This window comes from Juglans microcarpa x Juglans regia, chromosome 4S (assembly GCF_004785595.1).
Source record: "Juglans microcarpa x Juglans regia isolate MS1-56 chromosome 4S, Jm3101_v1.0, whole genome shotgun sequence".
NCBI lineage: Eukaryota > Viridiplantae > Streptophyta > Magnoliopsida > Fagales > Juglandaceae > Juglans > Juglans microcarpa x Juglans regia.
This window is the reverse complement of record NC_054601.1, coordinates 3409700-3436715: the sequence shown is the minus strand read 5'-3', so window position 1 is coordinate 3436715 and position 27016 is coordinate 3409700. Positions and strand designations below refer to the sequence as shown.

The following is a 27016-nucleotide window of genomic DNA, read 5'->3' as shown; positions in this document are numbered from 1 at the left end:
GGATGTAGTACGTACCATTTTTTTGGGTTGTATAAGACTTTTTAGATACGTGTATAGAATTTTCCTATATATATATATATATTGAAGTTTCTCAGAAAATGTGGTAGCCTTTATGATTTTCTTTCTCAGTAGTCATGAAAAATAATTAACTAACTTATTCCTATTTCTCTGCATTATTCAAGTCAAGATTTGTGGCGGATCATAAAAATGTATGCATGCATGAGCGGGCTAGCTATAATCTAATATTCTTTATTCAAAAGCATTAATTTACTCCCATTAAATTAGATCCAGCTTGTGAGTAGTCGAAATCTGGCCATAAATAGTTATCCCCGGCCTTGTAAAGTGTTGTACATGAGATCGAGTTTCATGATGTATTTCACGGCCTTCAACTTCTGATTTCCTTTCTCAGAACTACAACGTAGTACAACTACTGTCTCATCATATATAATTCCGATCGAAGTGATCTCCTTAATTAGTTGTTTTCGATCGTTGTCATTAATGGCATATTGGCTTGTAATACTAGGGAAGCTGCGGCTTGCTGCTTTGATCAGCTTGCTGGTGTCAAGTTTCCTGCAGCAACATTTTGCCAATGGTCAGCCCCTGCAAGTACCTTGTTTCTTCATATTTGGGGACTCCCTTTCCGATAATGGGAATAATAACAACCTTGCGACGACGGCAAAATCCAATTATCAACCATATGGGATTGATTTTCCCACAGGCCGGCCGACTGGGAGGTTTACCAACGGTCGTAATCTGCTGGATTTCATTGGTACATATATATGCATTTTCTGATCTTAAATATTTCTACATAAGTTTATATATATATATATATATATATGCATACACTTATTATAAGATGATATATATGATCCATAATTAATTCTTCCATCTTTTTTCTTAGTCCAATATATAGTTGAAGTACCATTTCGGTTCCCATTTCGTTTGGGAACCTAGAAAAAATTGATCTTTCAATATGATCAAGCTGGAAAATTGATCATGTTTAAATTCAAAACATTAACGTATTAAAATGTTTCATTGTAAAATTGGGAAATGGTTATGAAATAGTTGTAATCGAATTATGGCTAGATTTGCAAAGTCTAAGGGTGTAAAAAAAAAACCAGTGAACCAGTAAATCAGACCAGACCGGATCGAACTGGTGGGTTTGGTCCAGTACCTATTTTATTTTTCTTAAAACTGGTCAAAATCAGTTCAATTCCAGTTTTTCTTTTTCTAAAATCGTACCGGACCAAACCGGACTGGTTCATATATATATTATAATTTTTTATATTGTATATGATTTTTATATATATAAAATAGTTTTGTATTATATGATAAATTACTAATTAATAAAATTTTAAAATTTAAAATCTTATATGATCATTATAGTTTATAATACTATTATAATATACTAGACTATATTATCAATATACTATTATATATATATATATATATATTATATAATATAGTATATAGTATATTAAAACTTAAAAATCGGATCGAATCAAACTGAAATCGGTAAAATCGAAAGTATTGGTTTATAGAAGTAATCGGTACGAAATCGGTTTTTGAAAATGTAAAATTAATGAATACCGATTCGATTTCAAATTTTATCTAAAATAAGATCAAACTGAATCGATTACATCTCTCGCCCAAGTCGAATAGGAAATTAACCTGAATATCTACCTAACCCGACTAAGCAAGATAATTAATTAATATTTGTTACGTGGTAATTAAAAAAATTAAAATGGCACCAAACTTGCCCAACCAGATCGATGCAGGGTGGCGGCGTGGGCTGGCTACAAACTTATTATAAATTGCAAGACTCTGCTTTAACAGTCACCGGCCTCTAGTTATCGTGTTGGGCAGGGTACGGCTGTAACATAATTCGAAGGTTGAATTGGTACTGCATGCACTTGTACTACGTATATATAATTCATGCACGTGTATATTATTAGTTTATATATTTACACGAAATTATAATGCTAGTTACACAATATTGTGTAAATTCGTGCATTCCTTCAAAAAAAAATAGAATTTATTATTAAAAAATTATTTTTTATATGGATTAATTCATATTTATATTTTCTTTTCAAAAAAAGTGCGACAGAAATGTATACCCTAAAATTCTAAATATCGTTTTTTTATACAAAATCAGATACATTAGTTAAAATAGCTTATCTTCTTACAAAAATATATTTAAATGCAATATTTTTAACATTTTTTTTTAAAACATATATATTTAGTATCTTTACAATCAATTGGTAATAATGATTTATGATCTAATAAATTACTTTGAAATAGCATTTATAAATAAAATTTCTTTTTTAATAATACTACTATAATTAATTTGTGTAGTATTCCATATTTCAGAATGAAGTCCAACAATTTGTTCAAATATATATAGACACAGATCATGCTAACTTTTGAACACTTCTTTTCATTACAGCGGAAGAACTGGGTTTTCCGGAGGATTCCATCCCACCCTACGCTAAAGCTACCGTCGGACCGGTGGAGAAAGTTCTTAAGGGTGTGAATTATGCATCTGGTGCAGCGGGGATTCTGAATGAATCTGGAAGAACACGGGTAATTATAAATTATATATTTAGTTTACAAAAAATGGCATGCATCCACATGAGTCAACTACGTACGCACGCATAATCGATATTTCATGAACAGTGTACGAAATATATATATATATATATAGCTAATTCAAAAACGCATCAGAAAAATAAATTTAGAAACGTATGACGTCGTTGTTGAAGTTAATATATATATATATATATAAATATATATATATTATATGGACGTACGTAGTTAAATATTGGTTTATATATCATTTGCAGGGTGATCGGGTACCCATAGATGAGCAGTTGACAAATCACCAAAAAACGGTGTCGCGCATTATCAACAAGTTGGGAAGGAAGAATGCCACCCAACTCCTAAACAAATGCATATACTCGGTTGCAATCGGCACTAATGACTACATCAATAACTACTTCTTGCCGCAGTTCTACCCTACTAGTCGCATATATACCCCTTCTCATTACGCTGAAATTCTCCTTCGAAAACTCTCTCAGCATTTAAGGGTTGGTATATGTATTAATATATATATATATATATCTACACGATTAAAAAAAATGCTTGGTTTACAAAGAGATCGATGTCATAAAATTGTAAATTTTTATTTTTATTAATTTTATACGAATCTTTTGCAAACGTAATATTTATATAAATTTGATCCTGATGAGTCTTGAATCCGATCTAATTAATTATATACGTTGATGTGTTAGACTTTGCACAGGCGTAAAGCAAGGAAAGTAGTCGTTTATGGACTGGGTCTGCTCGGTTGTATTCCGTATGAAGTGAAAATGTACGGAGCTAACATTTCTGGATGTGTCGACAAAATCAACGAGGCAGTCATGCCTTTCGATAATGGGCTTAAATCACTGGTGTCCGACCTCAATAACAATCTAACCATTAATGCCACTTTTATCTTCATAAACTCTACCGGAATTTCGTTAACCAGTTCTCGAGGTACACCTACTTACTTTTTATCTTCTTCTTTCTTTTTCTTGATCTTTAATTTGGAGGTTACGTACTGCATGCAGATGACTGAGATGGAATGAAATTTGAATCCTGTGTGCATGTCTCTGCGCGCAGGTTCCATTACAGTCTCAAATGCGGCCTGCTGTCAAGTGTCGGAGGCCTCGGCGCCGCAATGCATACGTTCTGGAAAGACATGCAGCAACAGGACCCAATATACTTTCTGGGATGAAGCGCATCCAACTGAAACCGCATATTCGGCTACTGCGGCAAGAGCATACAGAGCTCTGCTTCCAACTGATTCTTATCCATTTGATATTCAACGCCTCGCCCAACTCTAATTAAATTAACTAATATCGGAAGAGAAAATATTCTCTGGTGAAAATAAATTAATAATTATATATTGATGTAATAACCATTAATAATGCTTAAATTGCTGATGGGTACGTACGTTTGATCTATATATAATATTCAATAATTAAAGTTCTAAAATATCCAACACAGATCATCGCGTGACAATATTATTTTGGCTACAGACCATTTTTATATGTTATATGGATCATTTTTCAGAAAATTGTAGTAGTAGTATTACTGCCCATAAATAATCAATGGCGCAGTTCAATAACTTCAATCTAGAATCTTTTTTTTCATCTCAAATTATTCTCAATATATCGTGGCGAAGAATTGTCTCGAGAATTCATGTTTATTTTTTTTCTTTCTCAGGTAGTAAACGTGGACAATCGTGACGGATACCTTTTTGCCACTACTCGCATTAATATATTAATTTGATGCCGTAGTCATCCCTTGAACCAAACAATCAGATTAATGCAAGATTCCAAACTTAATTTTTGTCCTTTTTTACATAGGATTTGGCATTGTCGATCCGGCCTTGCCTTTTGTTTTTTAATCTTTTATTTCTTTCCTGCCCATTAATAAAATTAGAACTCTTATTTCAATATTTGCCAATATTTGTCGTACCCATTCTCTACTTTTCCTCCTCATTTCTGGCATTTGTGAAACACACGGATCTTATGCATGCCTTGATTCTTGAGTAGGGTGGCAATTTGTGTTTTTAAGTCGCTCATAATGTCAAATTATGAACATTTGACTATATGGTTTAATCCGAACCAAACTCGTTAAGTTAAATGTATCAAACTTTTAAACCTTAACCAAACTCATTTAGATAATAGGTCGTGTCATATTATCTGTTTTGACTCATTTAATAATTAATTAGAAATAGGTCAACATGACACGATTCATTTAAACCATTTTCATGTAAATGGGTTAAACTAACACGCATATATAACTCATTTGACATGATTAACATAATTTTAAATAAAAATTAAAATCTATATTTATCAGTAATCACAATATCTTTAAAAAATAAGACTAACTACTAATAAAAAATATCATTATTTTTCAAATTTTAACGTATAATAAAACCAACATTACAAACCCTACAAAAACAAATATGAGTATAGATCCAGAATTACAATCCCAATAATAACAATATAAGCATACTGAAAAATATCAATATTACAACTCAATAAAAATAAAATTATAATTTTGAAACAAAATCTAAATGGGTTGATTTTGAGTACTTAAGTGAGTTAAACTGTTATTAACCTGTATATAAATTGTGTTTTAACAGGTCAACCCGTTAATATCAAATCCAAACCAGTTAATTTTTATCATATTCATATTAGATTCATGGATCGTATCACATATTGCCGCTCTTATTCTTAAAGCATGTCTCGAGAGTTTACTCAACGTAGCCAATCACATCGACTAAAAAAATATATCCATTATCTACGTTAGAAATTATGATGAAACGATGATCATGGCAAAAGCTTCTCTTTCTTTTATCAGCGGATACAGTTGTTGAGTGTGCAAAAACGAGGGCGACCCGTTTGTTTTTTTTTTTTAATCATCATGGGTATTTGGGTAGAGTAATATTGCTAGATATAGCTGTCAAGTGCGCAAGTGCCGCACAATCGTTTTGAAAAATAGTATAGTTTACTATTAAAAAATTAAATTTTTTTCATATGAATACCGTAGTTATTTATTTTTTTTAAAAGAATTATGCAGCACTTGTACACGCTTTCTCTTTGAGCAGTCTATATATTTACCTAGCTACTCTCACTACAAGAAAATTACTTATTTGTGGCCAGTTAATTCCAGCGATATGACTATTTACAGTCAAAATGAGTCTGTTTTGATCATAAATAGTCTTTTCGCCGTAATTAAATGGTCACAAAAATCTATTTTTCTTGTAGTGTCTTTCCAGTTTCCACGGTTGTGGGTTTTAGAGATTTCTGAGTATATATGGCATCTTAGTACTTTTCATTTGTGTATAAGAAATGTCGCTGTTCATTTCATTAATTATGTGGCTTTTGACTTAATTAACTGACATAAAAATTACTAATTAGAAAGCATTACTCTTTTTTGTATAAAAATGATAGAATTAAGATCGAAAAATAAGACTGCACCATATATTTTTTTTGTATAAACTAATCTTTCTTTCCTATTAATTAAAAATCGTCCCGTTCCTCCTAAGAGCATTCTCGATGGCTTAGATCACAAAGACAAAGCTAAAATCACATATTTTAATTTTTATTTATTTCATTCAAGAGAGATTCTCACATTGAATTATTCATCTATTAGTCAACATAATAATAAAATATTATTAATTTAATATTTTTATAATTTTTATAATTTTTATCTAATTTATTTTTTCTCATATTTGTAATTCATTAATTCATTGTAAATTGTATGAATACAAGCACCTATATATAATAATAATAATAATAATAATAATAATAATAATAATAATAATAATAATAATAATAATAATTAGTGGTGCAATTGTTATGTAGCAACAAAATGAGAGAGAAATTAATATAAATTATTTAATAGAGGGTGAACAGTAATCATATAAACATAAAGTTACTGTATGTAGCTAGCAACCAATATATTTATCTTTTGTCTCTTCTAATATAGACCATTTTAAAGAATTATTAGTCAAATTTTAGTTAAGATTTACATTTGACTAAAATTTGACAAATTAAAGACAATTAAAATGCTCTAATATCCACGTACGTAATTAGCATTGCTAGCTAGCTTTCTGATCCCTTTTCCTAAATTTGGTGGTATGAAGGAGGTGGAGTCAAAGTTGGGGGCAGATTCTTTCCCTGTACGTGTCTTAGGGGCTATGGCAATTAAGACGAGAAATAATATAATTACAAAGTGATTACATAAAATTAATTTTATAAATTGATGTGCATGGAATGTAATTTGTCAGATTACAAATTTATTTTTATTATAAAATATATATGACAGATGGCATGAAATTACGTCAATTTATAAAATAATTTTTATATCATTTTTTTTTTTTTTTTGTACTTGTATAGCACTCGACAAGAAAAATATTGCTAGACAAACCAAATACGACTACACATGATACAATGTCTTTGATAATATTACTGCAGGATCTTCAGATCGATATTGGCCATGATTCTTGGGTTTCTGTTACACCAATTTTTTTATTTTAATAATTTCTTTGTATCGGTTAGCCGCACATTCCGCTTGACATGTTGAACATAGTTACGCTTGCGGCTAGGTGTGAACTTTCTAAGTATATGCTAGTTGTGCATGCAATATGAAGTATCAGACATATATAGACGGTTATCATGCTTTTTAATTAGGCTAACGGCGGCACGCATTTCCTTCTCTCTTACGCACTAGAGGACGTACTTGCATTGAAAGTTGTGGGTTTCCATCTCATATTATAAATGAATTGTAGCCATTAATTTTCTATGAAAAAAATGGTATTCGATCGATCGATCGATCGATACAATAAATTAACGACTTTAACTTTAATTAGTAGTACACGTATAATCGGCAACCACGAATTTTCAAGTACATTAATCGATATATACAAATGTAAGCATAAAACATATATAAAAGTGATCCAAACCGGCCATTTTCTTCTTTGGCTGAATCGAATTTATAAGAAGCTAGAGAGTACCGCTAAATAAAGTGGTTTGCAGTCTAATTGATCAATATAGGCCGAGTTGACGAGTACTTCGTGCATGGTAACTGGATGTACCATTTTTTTGGGTTGTACAAAAGACTTTCTAGATAAGTTTGTATATATATATATATATATATATATATATATATATATATATATATATATATATTTATTGAAGTTTATGAGAAAATGTGGTAGCCTTTATGATTTTCTTTTTGATCAGTACCGATGAAAAATAATTAACTAACTGGTGTAATATTACTAGATACAAGTCTCAAATAGACAAGTCTCATATAAATTTTTTTGTAAAAAAGTGAATCCCACTAATAAAGAATAGTTTTTTTCCACTTTTTTAAGGTAGAGTCTACTTTTTTACAAGGATTTGTATGAGCTGGGCTTGTCTATTTGAGAATTGTATAAATTATTTCTCTTACTATATATATAATCCTCTGCATTATTCAAGTCAAGATTTGTGGCGGATCGTGATAAAAATGCATGCTTGCATGCAGGGGGCTATAATCTAATATTCTTTATTCAAAAGCACTAATTTACTCCGGCCAGCTTGTGACTGGTCGAAATCTGGCCATTATAAATAGTACTTATCCCCGGCCTTGTAAAGTTTTGTAACATGAGATCGAGTTTCAAGTATTTCACGGCCTTCAACTTCTGATTTTCTTTCTCATAACTACTACGTACTACTACCGTCTCATATATAATATTTCCGATCGAAGTGATCTCCTTGATTAATTAGTTGTTTTCGATCGTTGTCATTAATGGCATATTGGCAGCTTGTAATACTAGGGAAGCTGCAGCTTGCAGCTTTGATCTTGCTGGTGTCAAGTTTCCTGCAGCAACATTTAATTTGCTAATGGTCAGCCCCTGCAAGTACCTTGTTTGCTCATATTTGGGGACTCCCTTTCCTATAATGGGAATAATAACAACCTTGCGACGACAGCAAAATCCAATTATCAACCATATGGGATTGATTTTCCCAAAGGCCAGCCGACTGGGAGGTTTACCAACGGTCGTAATCTGCTGGATTTCAATGGTACATATATATGCATTTTCTGATCTTAATTTCTACATAAGTTTATATATATATGAATACACTTATTATTTCTTGAAATACATGGAATTCCATGCATCTTTTTTCTTAGTCCAATATATATGTAGTTGAAGTACTATTTCGTTTGGGAACCTAGAAAATATTCATCTTCTTTCAATATTTTCTAGGTTAATGTAGATTAATTCATATTTATATACCTTTTTCAAAGGGAGTGCGAGAGATCACTAAAATACTAAATATCCCTTTTCAATAGAAAATCAAATACATCACTAGCTAGTTAAAATAGTTTGACAAAAATATGTTTAGATGCAATATTTTCCTAAAACATATTAAGCACTTTTAAACTTAGAAATGTACAGTACTATAGATAAAATTTATTTAATTTCTTAATATAGTACTATAATTAATTTGTGCAGTCTTCCAAATTACAGAATGAATTTGTTCAGATATATATAGACACAGATCATGCTAACTTTTGAACACTTCTTTTCATTACAGCGGAAGAACTGGGTTTTCATGAGGATTCCATCCTTCCCTACGCTAAAGCTACCGTCGGATCGGATGAGAAAGTTCTTAAGGGTGTGAATTATGCATCTGGCGCAGCGGGGATTCTGAATGAATCTGGAAGAACACGGGTAATTATAAATTATTTAGTTACACAAAAAATGGCATGCATCCACATGAGTCAACTACGTACGCATAAACAAAATTGCATGAACAGTGCACGATATATATATATATATATAGCTAATTAAAAAACGCATCAAAAAAATAAATTTAAAAACGTATGACGTCGTTGTTGAAGTTAGTGTGTGTGTGTATATATATATATATATATATATATATATATATATTATATGTACGTCCGTAGTTAATTGGTTTATATATCATTTAATTTGCAGGGTGATCGGATACCGGCCATGGATGATCAGCAGTTGACAAATCACCAAAAAACGGTGTCGCGCATTATCAACAAGTTGGGAAAGAAGAACGCCACTCAACTCCTAAACAAATGCATATACTCGGTTGCAATCGGCCGGCACTAATGACTACTTCTTGCCGCAGTTCTACCCTCATAGTCGCATATATACCCCTTCTCAATACGCTGAAATTGATCTCCTTCGAAAACTCTCTCTGCAATTAAGGGTTGGTATATATATTAATATATATATATATATATATATCTACACGATTAAAAAAATGCTTGGGTTTACAAAGAGATCGAGGTCATAAAATTGTGAATTTTTATTTTTATTAATTTTATAAGAATTTTTTGTAAACGTAACATTTATATAAATTTGATCCTGATGAGTCTTGAATCCGATCTAATTAATTATATACGTTGATGCGTTAGACTTTGCACAGGCGTAAGCAAGGAGAGTAGTACTCGTTTATGGACTGGGTCTGCTCGGTTGTATTCCATATGAAGTGAGAATGTACGGAGCTAACATTTCTGGATGTGTCGACAAAATCAACGAGGCAGTCATGCTTTTCAATAATGGGCTTAATTAAATCACTGGTTTGCTGTTGAGGAGCAGAATAAAAGGAAAAATAAACACAACAACAGAATGTAGGAAAAACTTTCCTTGGTATTTAATAACAGTACACAGTGGTCTATAAATAGAATTTTACAAGAGAATCAAAGAATAAAGTTTGTTACATCATAGCAGAGACCAACCATATACTCTGCAGTGCGAGGGAATATGTTTTGCAGTGCATGATTTACAATCCGTTGTGGCTCTACAGTAGCTGATGTGCTGTGTGTACTGTTATGTTGTATAACATTATTCGTACTGGATGTAAATATGTTAATATGCCCCCTCGAGTCCAAGGGGGTGTTAACCAAATTGAGACGAGATTTGAAGCTGTTGAATATGTCTGCTACAATTGGCCTGGTCAAGACATCAACTATTTGCTCTTTTGAGTTGCAAAAGTCAATCTTGAGAGTGTTGGCTGCAACTCTATCATAAACAAAGTGATAATCTATATCCATGTGCTTTGATTTGGAATGATAAATATGATTAGTACATAAATAGGTAGCTCCAAGGTTATCACACCAAAGTGTTGGTGCTTGATGCAAGGTTAACCCAAGTTCTCGAATAAGGGTATGAAGCCAAAGTAACTCTGCTACTGTGGATGCTAAGGACTTGTACTCAGCTTCAGTGGAAGACCTTGCAACAGTCTTTTGTTTCTTGGAGCTCCAGGATATGAGATGCTTGCTAAGAAAAATATAGAAACCTCCAGTGGATCTCTTATCGTCAGGGCAACCTCCCCAATCCGTATTTGAGTAGGCGTGAAGTGTAAAACTGGAGGGAGATGCAAAAAGGAGATTTTGATTTAAGGTACCTTTGAGATACCTCAGGATTCTTTTCAGAGCAGTCCAGTGAGTGAGTTTGGGTGTGTGCATGAACTGATAAATTTTATTCACTGCAAAGGCTATATCAGGTCTGGTTAGTGATAGATATTGAAGACCACCAACTAGGCTACGATATAAGGTCGCGTCATCAAAATCAGGAGAGTCAAACTTTGAGAGTTTGATAGAAGAAACCATTGGAGAGGTCACGGGCTTGGACTGTAGCATGTTTCTACGTGTGAGAAGTTGTTTGATATATTTCCTTTGAGAAAGTAAGAGATCACCAGGAGTATAGTCAATTTCGAGGCCAAGAAAAAATGAGAGTTTGCCTAGGTCACGGATTGGAAAAACAAGGCTCATATCATGGATCAATGTATTGATGACAGAGGACTATGAGGCAGTGATGACTATGTCATCTACGTACACAAGTAGAAAAATATAGATAGCACCATGATTGAAAATAAAGAGAGAGGGATCGACTTTAGAGGCCAAGAAACCATACTCAGTTAACCATGAGCTGAGCTGAGCAAACCAAGTCCTTGGTGCTTGTTTGAGTCTGTAGATAGCCTTTGTGAGTTTGCACACATAGTTGGGATAAGTTGAATTTACAAATCCTTGAGACTGCTGCATGAAAACTTCATCAGTGAGTGTACTATGTAGGAAAGCATTTTCAATATCTAGTTGACGTAGTGACCAGCCGTGACAACAATGGAAAGGATAAGCCGAATTGTTGTTGGCTTACCTACTGGGCTGAAGGTCTCGTGATAGTCTATGCCAGATTATTGATGAAAGCCTTTGGCAACTAATCTGGCTTTCCTCCTTTGAAAAGAGCCATCGGCATTTGTTTTGGTTCTAAAAACCCATTGACAATCAAGAATGTTGGAATTTGGCGAGGGAGGAACCAAAATCAAGGTATTATTTTTAAGTAAGGCGGCATACTCTTTTTCCATTGCTTGATGCCAATCTGAGAACTTGGAAGCTACTGAATAGCTTGATGGGTCATCCGGAATCGAGGCACTGATATTGAGACACTATCGAGAAGAGTAGGGCACGATTCCATCGGTGAAAATTTTGGGACGGCAAGAATGAGTTTGAGCTCTAGTGATGATGGACTTGGGTGGGATGAGAATTGGTGACGATGCGGGTGGACTGGATGTAGGTAAGGTGTTTGATGAATCTGGGGTGTGGGAGGTGGACGAAGATGTTGAAGAAGTGGTTTGGGAGAGATTAGATGGACCAGGGCCTAAGAGGAAGGTGTGGATTGAGAGGATGTTGGATTGGGTTGGGAGGAATTTGGGTGTGGGCCTAAAATAGATGTGTTAAAAAAGCGGAAACAGAGTATGAGATTGAGAGGAGGTGAGAGATGGGTTGGTGGGCTTTATATGAGGAAAGGAAAATGAAGACTCATGAAATGCAACGTCTTGTGAGATGTACATTCTATTGTTGGCAAGGTCTAAACATTTGTAGCCTTTGTGTGTTGCACTATAGCCCAAAAATAAACAGGGTGTGGAACGAAAATTGAGTTTGTGAGAGAGATATGGCCTTAGATTGGGCCAGCATTGGCAACCAAAAACTTTTAAGGAATTATAATTAGTGTCACTTTTGTAAACTTTGAAAAATGGAAACTAATTTTGAAGAGTTGGAGTGGGAAGCCTGTTTATAAGGTAAACGACAGTTTCAAAGGCATCGGCCCAATATGTGAAGGGAAGTGATGCTTGGGCTAGTAGGGCAAGCCCAGTTTCAATTATATCATGGTGCTTTCTTTCGACAAGTCCATTTTATTGATGAGTGTGAGGACATGAAATACGATGATTAATTCTAAGTTTTTGACACAAAGAGGTGACGGGTTTGAATTCACCACCTCCATCCATTTGAAGATTAGGTAATTTGGTATTAAATAATCTTTCAACAAATGGTAAAAATTTAGAGAATATATGAACTGCATCTTATTTGAATTTAATGGGAAATAACCACGTGTATCTAGTAAAATGGTCTGCAAAAGATATGTAGTATTTGAAGCCCAACTGAGATACATAAAGGGTTAGGCCCCATAGGTTAGAACAAAGTAAAGCTAAGGGCCTATTGTAAATGGCCTGACTAGAAGAAAATGGTAGCTTATGAGATTTGGCCAACGGACAAACTGGACATTTGAAGATGTCTTCAGTGGGACAAACATACAAGCATTGGTTGCGCAGGATGCGAGTGACAAAAACTAAGGAAGAGTGACCCATCCGTCGGTGCCATTGAGCAATGGAGGTTTTTTCGCTGACATAGATGGTGAGAGAGGAAGTGCTGGTGGCTGGAAACACGTAGAGACCGTCACGGGTTGGACCGGTGAGGAGAGTTTTCTTGGTCTTTGAGTTCTTCACAGAAAAATGGGATGAGTGAAATTCGAAAAAATAATGATTGTCAATACAAAGGCAAAGAACAGATATGAGGTTTCTGGTAATGGAAGGTACGTGAAGTAGATTACGAAGAAGAAATGGAGAAGAGTCAGTGGAAAGAGAGGTGTCACCGTGGTTGTGAATAGGAAGACCAGTGTCATTTCTAACCCAAATTGTTTCACCACTAGTGTACGATTCCGAGGACATGTTTAAGTTGGCCAGATCGTTGGTGATATGGTGCATAGCCGCGGAATCAGGATACCAAATGTTGTCTAACGTCAAACTTGGAGCAGTGTACTTAGTAGAAAAATCATTTTGAGCAGATGAATGAGTAAAGAAATTGTTTGGAGAATCATACTGATAGGAATGATTAAACCTGTTTTGGCATTGGAGAGCAAATGTCCATACTTGTTGCAGACTTGACAGGTAGGCCTCCGCATGTTGTGCTATTGGATGCCATTGTTGGTTTGAAAGGTACGTCCATCACGATTATTGTTTGAGATTCTGCCACATCCACGACCTTGCCTACCATTTCTGAAGTGACCACGACCACGGTAGGAATTTGCTGAGCTGAAGTTGGTAGAAAAATAAAGTGAAGTTGTGTTGTGTTTGGCATTACGAGAGAGTCGAATTTCATGGATTAAGAGAAAACAAACTCCTTCTCAGATATGGCATTAACAGTAGTAGCAAGGGAGTTAGCAAGTAAGCGTACTTTGCAAAAATAATCCGTAATTGATCGGTCACCTCTGGATAGATTTGTAAGTTGGAACCTGATTTGGAATTTTTTGGCTTGAGACTGGGAAGAGAACATTGAGGCCAGTGAGTTTCAAAGATCTCCGACAATAGTGGAGGAAAGAACGTGACCCAAGATAGAGTCTGAAAGGGAGGAGAATAGCACACTAAGGACCATTTGGTCTATGCGTCTCCAAAGAGAGAAAGCACGGTTGGGTTTGTAGGGTTGATTAAGGTCATTGGTTAGAAATTCTAGAGGTTTGGGTAAGGTGCCATCAATGTAGCAGTATAAGTCTTGACCACGCAGATAAGCTGAGGTTTGGACTTTCCAAAGGAGGTAATTCTCTATGGTGAGTTTTGTTGAAATGATGTGAGAGAAGGAGGAAGGGATGGATGGAGAAGAGGGAGGGGAAAGGGAGAGGGAGAAGGAGAAGGAGAGGGAGAGGGAGATGGATTGGCCATGAATCGGGAAGACTAGCTGAGTTGAGTGGCTCTCAATACTATGTTGAGAAGCAGAATAAAAGGAAAAATAAACACAGCAACAGAATGTAGGAAACACTTTCCTTGGTATTTAATAACAGTACACAGTGGTCTATATATAGACTTTTACAAGAGAATCAAAGAATAAAGTTTGTTACATCACAATAGAGGCCAACCATCTACTCTGCAGTGCGAGGGAATCTGTTTTGCAATGCATGATTTACAATCCGTTGTGGCTTTGCAGTAGTTGTTGTGCTGTGTGTACTGTTATGCTGTGTAACATTATTTGTACTAGATGTATATATGTTAATATGTGCGACCTCAATAACAATCTAACCATTAATGCCACTTTTATCTTCATAAACTCTATTGGAATTTCGTTAACCAGCTCTCCAGGTACACCTACTTACTTTTTATCTTATTCTTTCTTCTTCTTGATCTTTAATTTGGAGGTTACGTACTGCATGTATGTGACTGAGATGGAATGAAATTTGAATCCTGTGTGCATGTCTTTGTGAGCAGGTTCCATTACAGTTTCAAATGCGGCCTGCTGTCAAGTGTCGGAGGCCTCAGTGCCGCAATGCATACGTTTTGGAAAGACATGCAGCAACAGGACCCAATATGCTTTCTGGGATGAAGCACATCCAACTGAAACCACATATTCGGCTACTGCGGCAAGAGCATACAGAGCTTTGCTTCCAACTGATTCTCATCCATTTGATATTCAACGCCTCGCCCAAATGTAATTAAATTAACTAATATCGGAAGAGAAAATATTCTCTAGTGAAAATAAATTAATAATTATATATTGATGTAATAACCATTAATAATGCTTAAATTGCTGATGGGTACGTACGTTTGATCTGTATATAATATTCAATAATTAAAGTTCTAAAATATCCAGCACAGATCATCGTGGTACAATATTATTTTGGCTACAGACCATTTTTATATGTTATATGGATCATTTTTTCAGAAAATTGTAGTGGTACTACTACTGCCCATAAATAATCAATGGCGTAGTTTGATCTAGATTTTTTTTTTCTTTTTCCCAAATTGAATCTCAAATTATTCTCAATATATCATTGACGAAGAATTGTCTCAAGAATTCATGTTTTTTTTTTTTTCTTTCCCAGGTAATAAACGTGGACAATCGTGACGTACAAACACCTTTTTGACACTACTCACATTAATATATTAATCTGATGCAGTAGTCATCCCTTGAACCAATCAATCATATTAATGCAAGATTCCAATCTTAATTTTTATCCTTTTTTACACAGGATTTGGCATTGTCGATCAGGCCTTGCCTTTTTTTTTATTTCTTTCTTGCCCATTGATAAAATTAGAACTCTTATTTCATTCTTTTCCAGTTGTCATTATACCCATTTTCTACTTTTCCCCCTCATTTCTGCATTTGTGAAAGGCATGTCCTATGTCTTGATTCATGAGATATGTTGTTGGGTTTGAGAAGTTTGGTTTATTATTGTGGTGGTTCAATTTGATGACACGATCGGACAAGGATTCGTCAAGTTTATTTATTTATTTTTATTTTGTAGATTTTCAATGAGGCTTGGGTTGGGAAATTTTTTTTGACACTGTTTAATTGTGACTCGAGAATTGCCATATAGAAACTTTGCTCAACGTTCACCCAATAGGTCACTCGAACGAAGCTCAAACAGAGAGTTCACTCGACATGTTGCTCTAGCGAACATTATACAGAGAATTCGCTCGAGCGAATAACACAGTAATTGTGAAATTAGGATTTCCATTGTATAATCGTATATATATGTTTATTATGAACGATATGGCTGGTTTGGAATGGTATATTTCGCTCCACAATGAGTTTTGTCATTCTTTAGGATAATAAAATTCTCTACAGCTCCGTGGATGTAGGCACATTGCCGATCTACCTAAATTTTTATGTTGTGTGATTGATTTCTTGTTTTACTTTACTTTTCTTGCATCGTTTTCACAACACATGTCTCGAGAGTTTACTCAATGTAGCCAATTATCACATCCACTAGAAGAATCTATCTACCATATACATTAATAGAAGATGATGAAAGGACAATGCATGGTAAGAAACATGGGACATAATACGTCTTTTTCTTTTACAACCTTTTCATTGTGCCTTTTTTTTATTCACCATGGGTATTTAGACGGGCTACCTAGCTACTCTTTCCACGCTACTTTGTTGAAGTTAACAGGAGTTAGCTTTATTGAAGTAATTTACACCTCTAACTGTCATAAATGTTGTGAAATCTTACTTGTACTTTTAATTGATATGAATCAATACCACTATATTGTTAAACACATAAATAATTGAGAAAAAATTAATCTCATAAATAATATTACTAATCTTCAATAAGGTTTCATCTCTAACTTTAGTTGAAAATTTAGCTAAACAAGTTCATGAAAATAAAGATCCAAAAACTATAATAACAGCCCAAGAAAGGGTAATGAAAAATGCAATTTTAATTGTTTTCCCCAAACATGTCATAGATACTACTTGTGACACATTATGAGAAAATCGCCAGAGAAGTTGGCTTCCAATGCTCAATACAATAGTGGGCAGCTCAAAAATACACTTTAGCATTATGTGTATGACTGTCAAACTACAAAGGAGTTCGAGAAGCATTGGGATTTATTTCTTGACACCTACAACTTGCATGATCATGCATGGCTGCAAAGTCTATATAGTGAGTGGATGCATTGAGTACCAGTGTATTTAAAAGATGCATTTTGGACAGGAATGAGCGCCACACAACGTAGTGAAAGCATAAATGTCTTTTTTGATGGTTTTGTTCATTCAGGTATTACGCTAAAAAAGTTTGTCGATCAATTTGACAATGTCTTGAGGAAGAAGGTTGAGAACGAGAATACAACAGACTTCCACTATTTTAATTGCACAATCATGTGCATATCTCTGTTACCATTTGAGAGGATATTTCAACATGTGCACACAAATGCCAAGTTTAAGGAAGTGCAACAGGAAATAATGGAAATAATTTGATGCAATGCTCATCTTTACAAAACCGAAGGTGCAATTTCAATGTATCAGGTGGATGACAAAATTAATACTGTTGTTTTTGTCAAATTAGTTGCATTTTCAATTTACTAAATGAGTTTGAGGTAAAGTGTAATTGTGGACTGTTTGAAATGAAAGGCATCATGTGTCGACATGCTCTTTCCGTTTTAGCTATACTTGTTCAAACTTTGTCTGAAAATTATATTTTGGAATGATGGAGGAATGATATAAAACGAAGGTATACCCTTATTAAGAGTAGTTACGATGGCTTGAGTGAAGATTCCGAGGCACAAAGATATGATCGGATAATGAGGAGATGTTGTGAAGTATCAAAAAATGCTTCTACAATGGAGGAACATTGGATTAATGTGCTATAGCGGTTAGATGTCATAAATGTCGATTATCTTTTCTCGAGACTTTTGACCACACCTCCTAGAGGTAATGATCCCATTGACCCCACAAGAGTGAGCTCAACAAAAGTGCTCAATCCTCACGTTGTGTGAGGCAAAGGCAAACCACCATCGATGCAGAGAGTGCTTACAATAGAAAAGATTTCCAAGATGTCAACTACGGGAAACAAAAAGGTAAGGGACACTAGTGGCGTAAATAAAAGGGGAAAAAAAGCACATTATACTTGATTACTTATTTGTAATAGTCGGTTATTCATTTATAAAGAAATTTGTATTAAGCGATGATTATTGATAGCAGTTATTATGAAGTATTCATTTGTGTATATATTTATTCAAACACAACCACGTGAAACAACAGAAAGATGTGGAATGGACGAATACTTGATTTTTGATGTAGCTAACTACACAACACAATGTCATAATTGAGGCTTATACTCACAACCAAACATTTTACATTTTACTTGTTATTGTGTTATTTAACAATATATATATATATATATATATCGTTCAATATGGCAGATGCACAAATCAAGGAAGTCCTGGAAATTGAAGACATTGAGAAATTATGCATTGCAGCGATTATGGGATGGTTTAAATGTATCACTTCATCATTGGTTGGATTTTGATGTAATGTTTGACATATTAGTTGATTTTGAGGTATTGATGGAACATGTAAATTGCTTGATAGCCTTTTGGCAAGTTGTTATGTTTTGTAAAATGGTCCTGATGATGCAGCCTGATGCTCATGCTTTGGCATATTCCAAATTAATGATGCAGACCGATGCCTATGAATTCCAAATTAGTACTAACGAATACAAAGTATTCATGATGGAACATGTTTTGCTTGATTGTCATTCAATGTGAATGCAGACCGATGCTCATTCTTTGTTGAAGTTTAAATTTTTTTTTAGCCTTGATTTTTTGCTTATTTTCATTAGTACAATTGATTTTTTGCCTCTTCTTTATCCTTGTATTAACTTCTCTCAGACAAATGCTACTCACATTATCATGTGCCAAATTAAACAAATTTGTACCATGGCTTACTTAGCTATTTCCACAATCTGTTTTTTGCTTCCACCTTTTCAAGCTATTAAGTTACCTTCTCAGTATTTTCTTTTAAAAGTAGAAAAAGATGATAAGAGAATAACCCACAATTCATTCTTTTAGAGAGCACTCACTCTTCTTTGTCTTGCCCCTTTTTTTATTTTGGCTTATTTATTTATTTAGGAACCAAGCCAAAAATGAAGGAAAGTTAGAAACAATCTGAAAAAATAATAATAGTGCCAATTGTACAAGTTACACTAAAAAAAATAAAAAAATCTTATTCCATTATCCAAGTTGCATTATACAATAAAAAGTCAGAGAATTTCCCTTGTTAAACTGAAACAAAATCTTATTCTATAATAAAATCTATACAGATTTTCTCATCCAAGTTACACTATACCATGATAAGAAGTCAAAAAATTGCCACATTACACCAAATCAAAATTGATTACATTGTCCAAGTTACTCTTTTCATACATCTTCCTCTTTTCTAACATTTGGCTCCCGAGTAAAAATTCACAAGTTTTTTTAAAATTGTGGTGAATTTCTTCGTTACTAAAAAGTTAAAAAATCAATGCAAAAGGTTAGTTTCGCAGTTCCATCGGACCACTTTCGTCGCAACAAGTTTTTTAATATTGCGGCGAGTTTTTCCTTCGCAAAAAGTTAAAAAATTGTTGCAAAAGACCAGTTTCGAAACTTGATGCTATTAAAATACCAATTTCATCGGACCACTTCCATCGCAACAAGTTTTTTAATATTGTGATGAATTTTTCCATCGCAAAAAGTGAAAAAATCGTTGCAAAAGACTAGTTTCGAAACTTGATGTTAAAAGTCTGCTACAAAATCAAAATCACTAGAATTAAAAGCTTTTTGCAGTGATTTCATTTCCGTCAAATACAAAATTGTTGCAAAAGGCCCTTTTTCTTTTAGTGTAGCCATTTCCATTTTGGTGGCTTCACTATAATCTATCGGTATTCAATGACTTAACAGTACTTTGCTCACGTATAGTATCAAGGCATTTTAATCCAGCCCACAGGTCACCCCCTCTATAACTTGAACTCGTGACATGATCCATGCTCTGATTACAATTGTTAAAAACTAAACCATTGATCCAAAAACTCTAGAAATTTTATTAAGTTTTTAACCATCAGGATCATAACATAGAGGTTTTTGAAATCGACGATTACGCTCACAACTTCCTCTTTCTCTCTCAACCCCCTCCATCCCTGCACACCTATATATGTAAGCTGATCTCCACTAATATGTAGATGTGGGCTATATCTTGCAGCAAGTATATATGCATTTGCCAGCTTGCTGGAGGATTTTATTATGGTTTGTCCGTGGGTTTAATATTGTAAATGTCCAAGTATATTAAGGGAGATGGTATGTGAGGAATTCTTACTCAGATCACTGTCAGGAACTAATTTGTTGTAGTGTAATGCTTTTTTGGTTGAGGCAAGAGTTTGATGTGATGATATCATCATGTATGCTATCTGCTGGACAGGTCTTCTTCATTTAGCATACGGGAATCTGATCTTGATATAGAGGCTGCATTGGTACATGCGGATGAGTGCAATGGAGATATGGGAAGATTTAATTTGGAGCAAAGTTCATCAGATGGATATACGTAGACAAGTTCATATAGTTGTTTTATGGGCTATATATACAGTAGTTGTAACAGTCAAGCTGATGACCCTCTCTTGTCCCTCCCACACAGTGAACATTGATGTATTTCCATGCTTTTCCTTAGATGAACAGTGTCAAGTGGTGAATTAACTTATATATAAATGAACAGTACCAATTATTTTATATGGCTGTGAGTGTATTTTGGACTAATTTTGCCATGTATCTCAACTAGGTATCAACTAATTTATTCACTTCTTAATTTCCAAGATTGAGGAAAAAATTTAGACAAATTTTAATGTTTTTTCTACGGTCCCAGCTTGCTTGTTTTTCCCCAGGAGGTAACAATCGTGGCAAAAAACTGATACCATATTAGCTAAGGATGTTATTTGCGATAGGATACCTCCATGGCAAATAACCCATTTTCCACGACCATGGTTGTGGGATTTATAGACTAAATTAGTTTAATGTAAAATGCATTTCCTACAGATTTTCCTCATGGAAATTCTACATTCCCTATGAGAGAGTTTTGGTGGGGAAAAGTATATCATCATTACTGCAAAAGTATTTTTCACATTATCCCTTCATGGAAAGTAGGTTTTCCTACCATCACATTTCATGGGTAATAAGCTATCATGCATATTTTTTAGACGTCCTTATTCCCCACAAACGGTAAGGGTGGGTAATAGTTTTACCCACCGATTGTACTCGTGTGACGTGATCCTTTTACCCACCATCACATTTCATGGGTAAACTATCATGCATATTTAACACATCCTTATTTCCCACAAACGGTAAGGGTGGGTAATAGTTTTACCCACCGATTTTACTTGTGGGACTTGCTCCTTTTACCACGAGCTTAATAGAACTTAAATTTCCTTTTGCGACGAAAATTGAGGTTTTTTCCCACGGAATATGCCGTGTTAAAATACAGGTATTATCCACAAGTTATAGTTATCGTGGATAATAATACTTTTTGCGGCGAAGTATATGCCACGAGACTCCCACGGACAGATTTGGTAGGTAAAAGTTTTTCCCCAGGGGAAACCAGTCTTTTGCCAAGAATTTCCTCCGTGGGTTATATCTTGCAGAAAACGTGGAGGGGCTATGATCTATAAGCTGGCGTCTCTGGAAACTTCTAGTGGCGTGGCTAATATTTGCAACGATGATGAGGTACAAATGAGATTCAAATTAATTCCTCTCTTTCGCTGATATAACCGATCAGATCAAAGGATCAATCTGTTCATTAGTCTTCTGTAATTAGTGCATTGCTAGGGCGTAGTGTCTAGGATCGATGAAATTTGTTCTTCAACTTAAATTGCAAACTAGATCAATAAATAGCACATGATGCATTTCTAGGGCCAAGGGTCTGATATCGTATATATAGGAACTAGCTCACAATGCTTAATTAATTAATTAATTTAATTATAGCGTTAGTTGGTAATATTCCAACTTGCAGAGAGATCACCTCGATCAGTTCTCGATTAATGACAATCTTTGTTCAGTTCATGTAAAATAGTTCGGGTGACAGTCAGATGCATATAATTCACAAATGACAAAACTATTATCGAGAACCAATATAGCTAAATTATATTAATCGGAAAGTACGCGTACGTTTCCTGCATGCATGCAGTGACAAACATTCCATAAACAAACAGATCAGTCTAGCTAAGATCGATGCTGTATTAATTCCTAATGAGTTAATTCAAAACTTCAATTACTAGCAATGAATATGGGACCATTTGATCAGTACGTACTTCATGCATGGTACGTAACTGGACGTAGCATTTTTTTGGGTTGTACAAGCCTTTCTAGCTAGATAGGTATATTTTGAATTTCTCATAAAAGGTAGGCCGTAGCCTTATGCATGATCGAACGACTATATACTTACGATTCGAGCTAGCTCGAGGATTGTGAAATATTTGTATTACTTACTCCTTACTCCATTGTATATATATATATAGGAGCCAAAATAATTAACTTATAAGCTATTCCTAATTCTCTGCGGGCAAGTCAAGATCATTAATTTGTCGCGGTTCTTAAAAATGCATGCATCGGGCTAACTAATCTATTCTTTATTCAAGAGCATTTACTCCCATTTTAGATCATCGATCGTGGCTAGAAATCTGGCCATAAATATATATATATATATATATAGTTCTCCCCGGCCTTGTACAATTTTGTAGAGAGTTTCAAGTATTTCACCTTCAACTCCTGATTTCCTTTCTCATAATTCCGAAGGTCCCCTAATTAGTTGTTTTCGATCGTTGTCATTAATGGCATATTGGCTTATGATACTACTAGGGAAGCTGCTTACCTTCTTGCTGGTGTCAAACTTCCTGCAGCAACATTTTGCTAATGGTGAGCCCCAAGTACCTTGTTTATTCATATTTGGGGACTCGTTTTCCGATAACGGGAACAATAATAACCGTGCAACGTTGGCAAAAGCTAATTATCGACCATATGGGATTGATTTCCCCAAAGGGACGACGGGGAGGTTTACCAACGGTCGTAATCTGCCGGATTTCATCGGTATGCATTTTCTTTTTCTACCTAAGTTTATATATATATATATATAGAATAATGATAGCCTTACCACTCTTCTACTATTCTTTTTAGTTTTTTAATTTTTTTTAAAAAATTTTCTTTTACTTAATGGTTAAAAAAGTGACTATTAGTGAAATTGTATATTTTTTAAATTTTTTCTTGATGATTATATAAAGATATTAAAAAATACTTAAAAGAATAAATAAATAAATAAATACACTGAGATTAGTAAAGTGGTGGTAAAAGAATTATAAGTCTATCATTACCCATATATATATATAGAGTAATGCTAGAGAGAAGCCACTATAGCAGTGCACATTTTACACTCACTGCGTGGCTGCTTCTAATTGATTGTTCCCAACACTCACTTGGGGAGATGTGTGGTCTACATAATGCCACATCATGTATGCAAAATGGATGTTCTCAATAGTGACTTCTATCTATATTTATTCATATATATATATGGAGAGAGAGAGAGAGAGATCAGAGAGAGGAAAATACTAGGGACAGATGAAAGGGATTCTAAAAAGGATCCATAAACTATCGTGACTTTGTACAACGCGGTTAATTTTTTTTTCCCGGTTCTCGACATCCCTCCACTTTTCCCTTCCTAAAGCCCCCCCAACATAGACTTAGGTACTCTCGTTTGGAATATGGACTCATCTCAACTCATCTGAGTTGAGTTCAAATTTAAGTCTAGCCAAACATCCAAATACACAATTTACAAATTATTAAACATCACTCAACTCAAGACCTCTTTACACGCGAGACCCACAACTTTTTTCAACTCAACACCTCTTTACACGCAGGACCCACAACCTTTTTCAACTTTCCATAAATACATTTAAATTCATCTTAACATCAAACACATCTAAACTCATCTTAGGTGGGTCTCATAAACTCACTCCACCATCTCAATTCACTATTATTTATAAAGAACTCAATTTATCTTAACTAAGCTCAACATCCAAATGAAGCCTTAGAGTCGTGTCTCCCATCACCCACTCTTGTTGCCACAACCCTCATCGACAGTCCGACAACCCTCCGCCATACATGGGAGTTCAAATGAGACCTGGGTTTTGATCATTGCATTGGTTGACTCTCCGACCTGGGTGCCTTTGCGTGTCCGCCGGCCCCCTAATATAGGGTGGGTTTCGAAGCTATCCAAGTGAAATGATTACTAGGTTAATTTGGCTTCCATGACCATTGTTATATGTAATGGGTTGATTTGTTTTTGTTTTTTTTTTTTTTTTTTTTTTTTTTTGCACTTGTGGTTCTTGGAAATCGGTTGCCCTCATTCTTTCGATTTTGTAAATATCATGTTGATTCTGTCATTCTGTACATTGTAAATGGTTGATGGGGAGGAAGAGATCCAAATCTCAGTTTTGTGCTTCTCTCTTTTAGGGCTGGTTTGGGGTACAAGACAGAACATAAAATTATTATCTCCTCTCATTTCATCATTACATCTTTTTCAAATTCGCATACAAAATATAATAAACAATTCAACTTTTTCAAATTCCAAAACAATAATAATATTAAAACATAATACTTTAAACTTTCAAATAACACACAAAATTCTCATTTCACCCTCCAAAACACAAAATTTTCATCTCACCCTCCAAAACTGGAAAAAAAAATTGCTGCTTTTTGTATCGGAGAAGATGGAAATCTTAGCGCTTCCAACGAATGGGCAGCAATTTATTTGAAAAACGTCAATTATTAATTTGTGTATGATTTTTTAGATGTCTTGTTGGATTATCTCTTAAGATTAAACCTAATTAATTTGTAAGTTATTTCTAGTTTTTTACCAATTAGTATAATCATCTTTACTTGTAATCTTAAAACTATCTTATCATTGTTCTTGTCTCTGACCTTGGAACGGCTGGCTTGGTAGAAAGCATATACCATTTTGACCAAGGAAAAGAGAAAGTGATGATAATCTGTTTGGTTGCCGGAAAAGTGGTATTGGAATGACCTACTTGGAAAGGAAAAAAAAAAAAAAAAACTTACCGACCGACGGAAGGGGACGATGATCAAGTGGAAAGGAACGGGAAAAACACTACAGACGGCAACAGGCTGGGTTTGGGGAGACTGAGAAAGTGGGAAATTAAGGAACGGGACAACTCTCGGGCAAAAAAAAAAAAACTGTCGGGTACATTGCCATGTCAGTTTGGGGATCCTTCGTATCCGTAGCGGGACTCATATATATATATTATACACATCAAGCTTTTGAACACCCTTTTTCATTACATGCAGCGGAAAAACTGGGTTTCCCTCAAAATTCCATCCCACCCTACGCTAATGCTGCCGTCGGATCGGTGGAGAAAATACTTGAGGGTGTCAATTATGCATCTGGCGGATCGGGAATTCTGACTGAATCTGGAAAAACACTGGTAATTAATTAGGTACACAGAAAGTGGCATATTGCATCCATACTATTCAACTGCATGCATGCATACGCATAAATATAAATATGTCCGCACGTTGCTATATATATAGAGTATTGCTATATATATATATATATATATATATATATATATATATTCTATATGTAATTAATTGGTTCATATATCGATCATTAATATTTGCAGGGTGATCTGATACCCATGGATGAGCAGTTGATAAATCACCAAAAAACGGTGTCGCGCATTATCAATAAGTTGGGAAATAAGAACGCCACTCAACTCTTAAACAAATGCATATACTCGGTTGCAATCGGCACTAATGACTACATCAATAACTACTTCTTGCCGCAGTTCTACCCTACTAGTCGCATTTATACCCCTTCTCAATACGCTGAAATTCTCCTTCGGAAACACTCTCAGCAATTAAGGGTACGTAATTCGTTTATATTATATACGTACACGATCAAAAAAAAATGCTTGGTTTACAAAGAGATGTCATAAAATTATAATTTTAAATCTGACGTACTGTGGCTCATTTTTAAATCTGACGTCCATGTGTTCATGATCTTTTATATATATATATATATATATATGTTCATGTGTTAGACTTTGCACAAGCGTGAAGCAAGGAAAGTAGTCGTTTATGGACTGGGTCTGCTCGGTTGTATTCCATATGAAGTGAGAATGTACGGAGCTAACATTTCTGGATGTGTCGACAAAATCAACGAGGCAGTCATGCTTTTCGATAGTAGGCTTAAGTCACTGGTGTCCGACCTCAACAATAATCTAACCAATGCTACTTTTATCTTCATAAACAGTACTGGAATTTCGTTAGACAGCAATATTCAAGGTACAATATTAATATTAATATTACCTCAACACCTAACTCTAGATCTCTCTCTCTCTCTATATATATGTGTGTATATATATATATATATATATATATATATATAATACATTTATGTCTGCATGCAGGTTCCATTACAGTTTCAAATGCGGCCTGCTGTCAAGTGTCGGAGCTGGTCTCGGCGCCACAATGCATACCTTTTGGAAAGACATGCAGCAACAGGACCCAATATGCTTTCTGGGATGAAGTGCATCCAACTGAAACCACATTTTCGGCTATTGCGGCAAGAGCATACAGAGCTCTGCTTCCAACTGATTCTTATCCATTTGATATTCAACGCCTCGCCCAGCTCTAATTAAATTAACTAATATGCATGGGAAGAGAAAACATTCTCTGGTGAAAATAAATTAATAATTATATATTGATGTAATAACCATGCATTAATAATAATGCTTAAATTGCTGATGGGTACGTTTGATCTATATATAATATTCAATAAAGTTTGTTCTAAATTAATA

General features: G+C 34.6%; 3 protein-coding genes across 4 annotated transcripts; all 3 read left to right on the top strand.

The window, feature by feature from the left end:
* Positions 1–359: 359 nt before the first annotated feature.
* LOC121262998 (GDSL esterase/lipase At1g29670-like) lies at positions 360–27016 on the top strand. 2 transcript variants are annotated; one of them, XM_041165754.1, is made up of 6 exons: positions 360–422; positions 22930–23231; positions 25503–25639; positions 25838–26080; positions 26258–26501; positions 26627–27016. In XM_041165754.1, the coding sequence occupies exons 2-6, from the start codon at positions 22976–22978 to the stop codon at positions 26851–26853; spliced, it is 1107 nt and encodes a 368-aa protein (XP_041021688.1). In that variant the 5' UTR covers positions 360–422; positions 22930–22975; the 3' UTR covers positions 26854–27016. The 2 variants fall into 2 exon arrangements, with proteins under 2 accessions (XP_041021688.1, XP_041021687.1); XM_041165753.1 differs by lacking the exon at positions 360–422 and having other exon boundaries at positions 22873–23231.
* On the top strand, positions 370–4158 carry LOC121262994 (GDSL esterase/lipase At1g29670-like). Its single transcript, XM_041165748.1, has 5 exons — positions 370–769; positions 2447–2583; positions 2844–3086; positions 3291–3534; positions 3661–4158. Exons 1-5 carry the CDS (start codon positions 499–501, stop codon positions 3882–3884), a joined length of 1119 nt encoding a protein of 372 aa, XP_041021682.1. The 5' UTR covers positions 370–498; the 3' UTR covers positions 3885–4158.
* On the top strand, positions 8350–9688 carry LOC121262716 (GDSL esterase/lipase At5g45670-like). The gene is made up of 4 exons (XM_041165308.1): positions 8350–8409; positions 8453–8624; positions 9141–9277; positions 9545–9688. The coding sequence occupies exons 1-4, from the start codon at positions 8350–8352 to the stop codon at positions 9686–9688; spliced, it is 513 nt and encodes a 170-aa protein (XP_041021242.1).

Coding starts and splice junctions, on each gene's coding strand:
- LOC121262994 (XM_041165748.1), top strand. CDS start 499: ATGGCATATTGGCTTGTAATACTAGGGAAGCTGCGGCTTGCTGCTTTG. Junction 770..2,446: donor TAATCTGCTGGATTTCATTG/GTACATATATAT, acceptor TTTTCATTACAG/CGGAAGAACTGGGTTTTCCG. Junction 3,535..3,660: donor TTCGTTAACCAGTTCTCGAG/GTACACCTACTT, acceptor CTCTGCGCGCAG/GTTCCATTACAGTCTCAAAT.
- LOC121262716 (XM_041165308.1), top strand. CDS start 8,350: ATGGCATATTGGCAGCTTGTAATACTAGGGAAGCTGCAGCTTGCAGCT. Junction 8,410..8,452: donor TTGCAGCTTTGATCTTGCTG/GTGTCAAGTTTC, acceptor GCTAATGGTCAG/CCCCTGCAAGTACCTTGTTT. Junction 9,278..9,544: donor ATGAATCTGGAAGAACACGG/GTAATTATAAAT, acceptor TTTAATTTGCAG/GGTGATCGGATACCGGCCAT.
- LOC121262998 (XM_041165754.1), top strand. CDS start 22,976: ATGGCATATTGGCTTATGATACTACTAGGGAAGCTGCTTACCTTCTTG. Junction 25,640..25,837: donor CTGAATCTGGAAAAACACTG/GTAATTAATTAG, acceptor TAATATTTGCAG/GGTGATCTGATACCCATGGA. Junction 26,502..26,626: donor GTTAGACAGCAATATTCAAG/GTACAATATTAA, acceptor GTCTGCATGCAG/GTTCCATTACAGTTTCAAAT.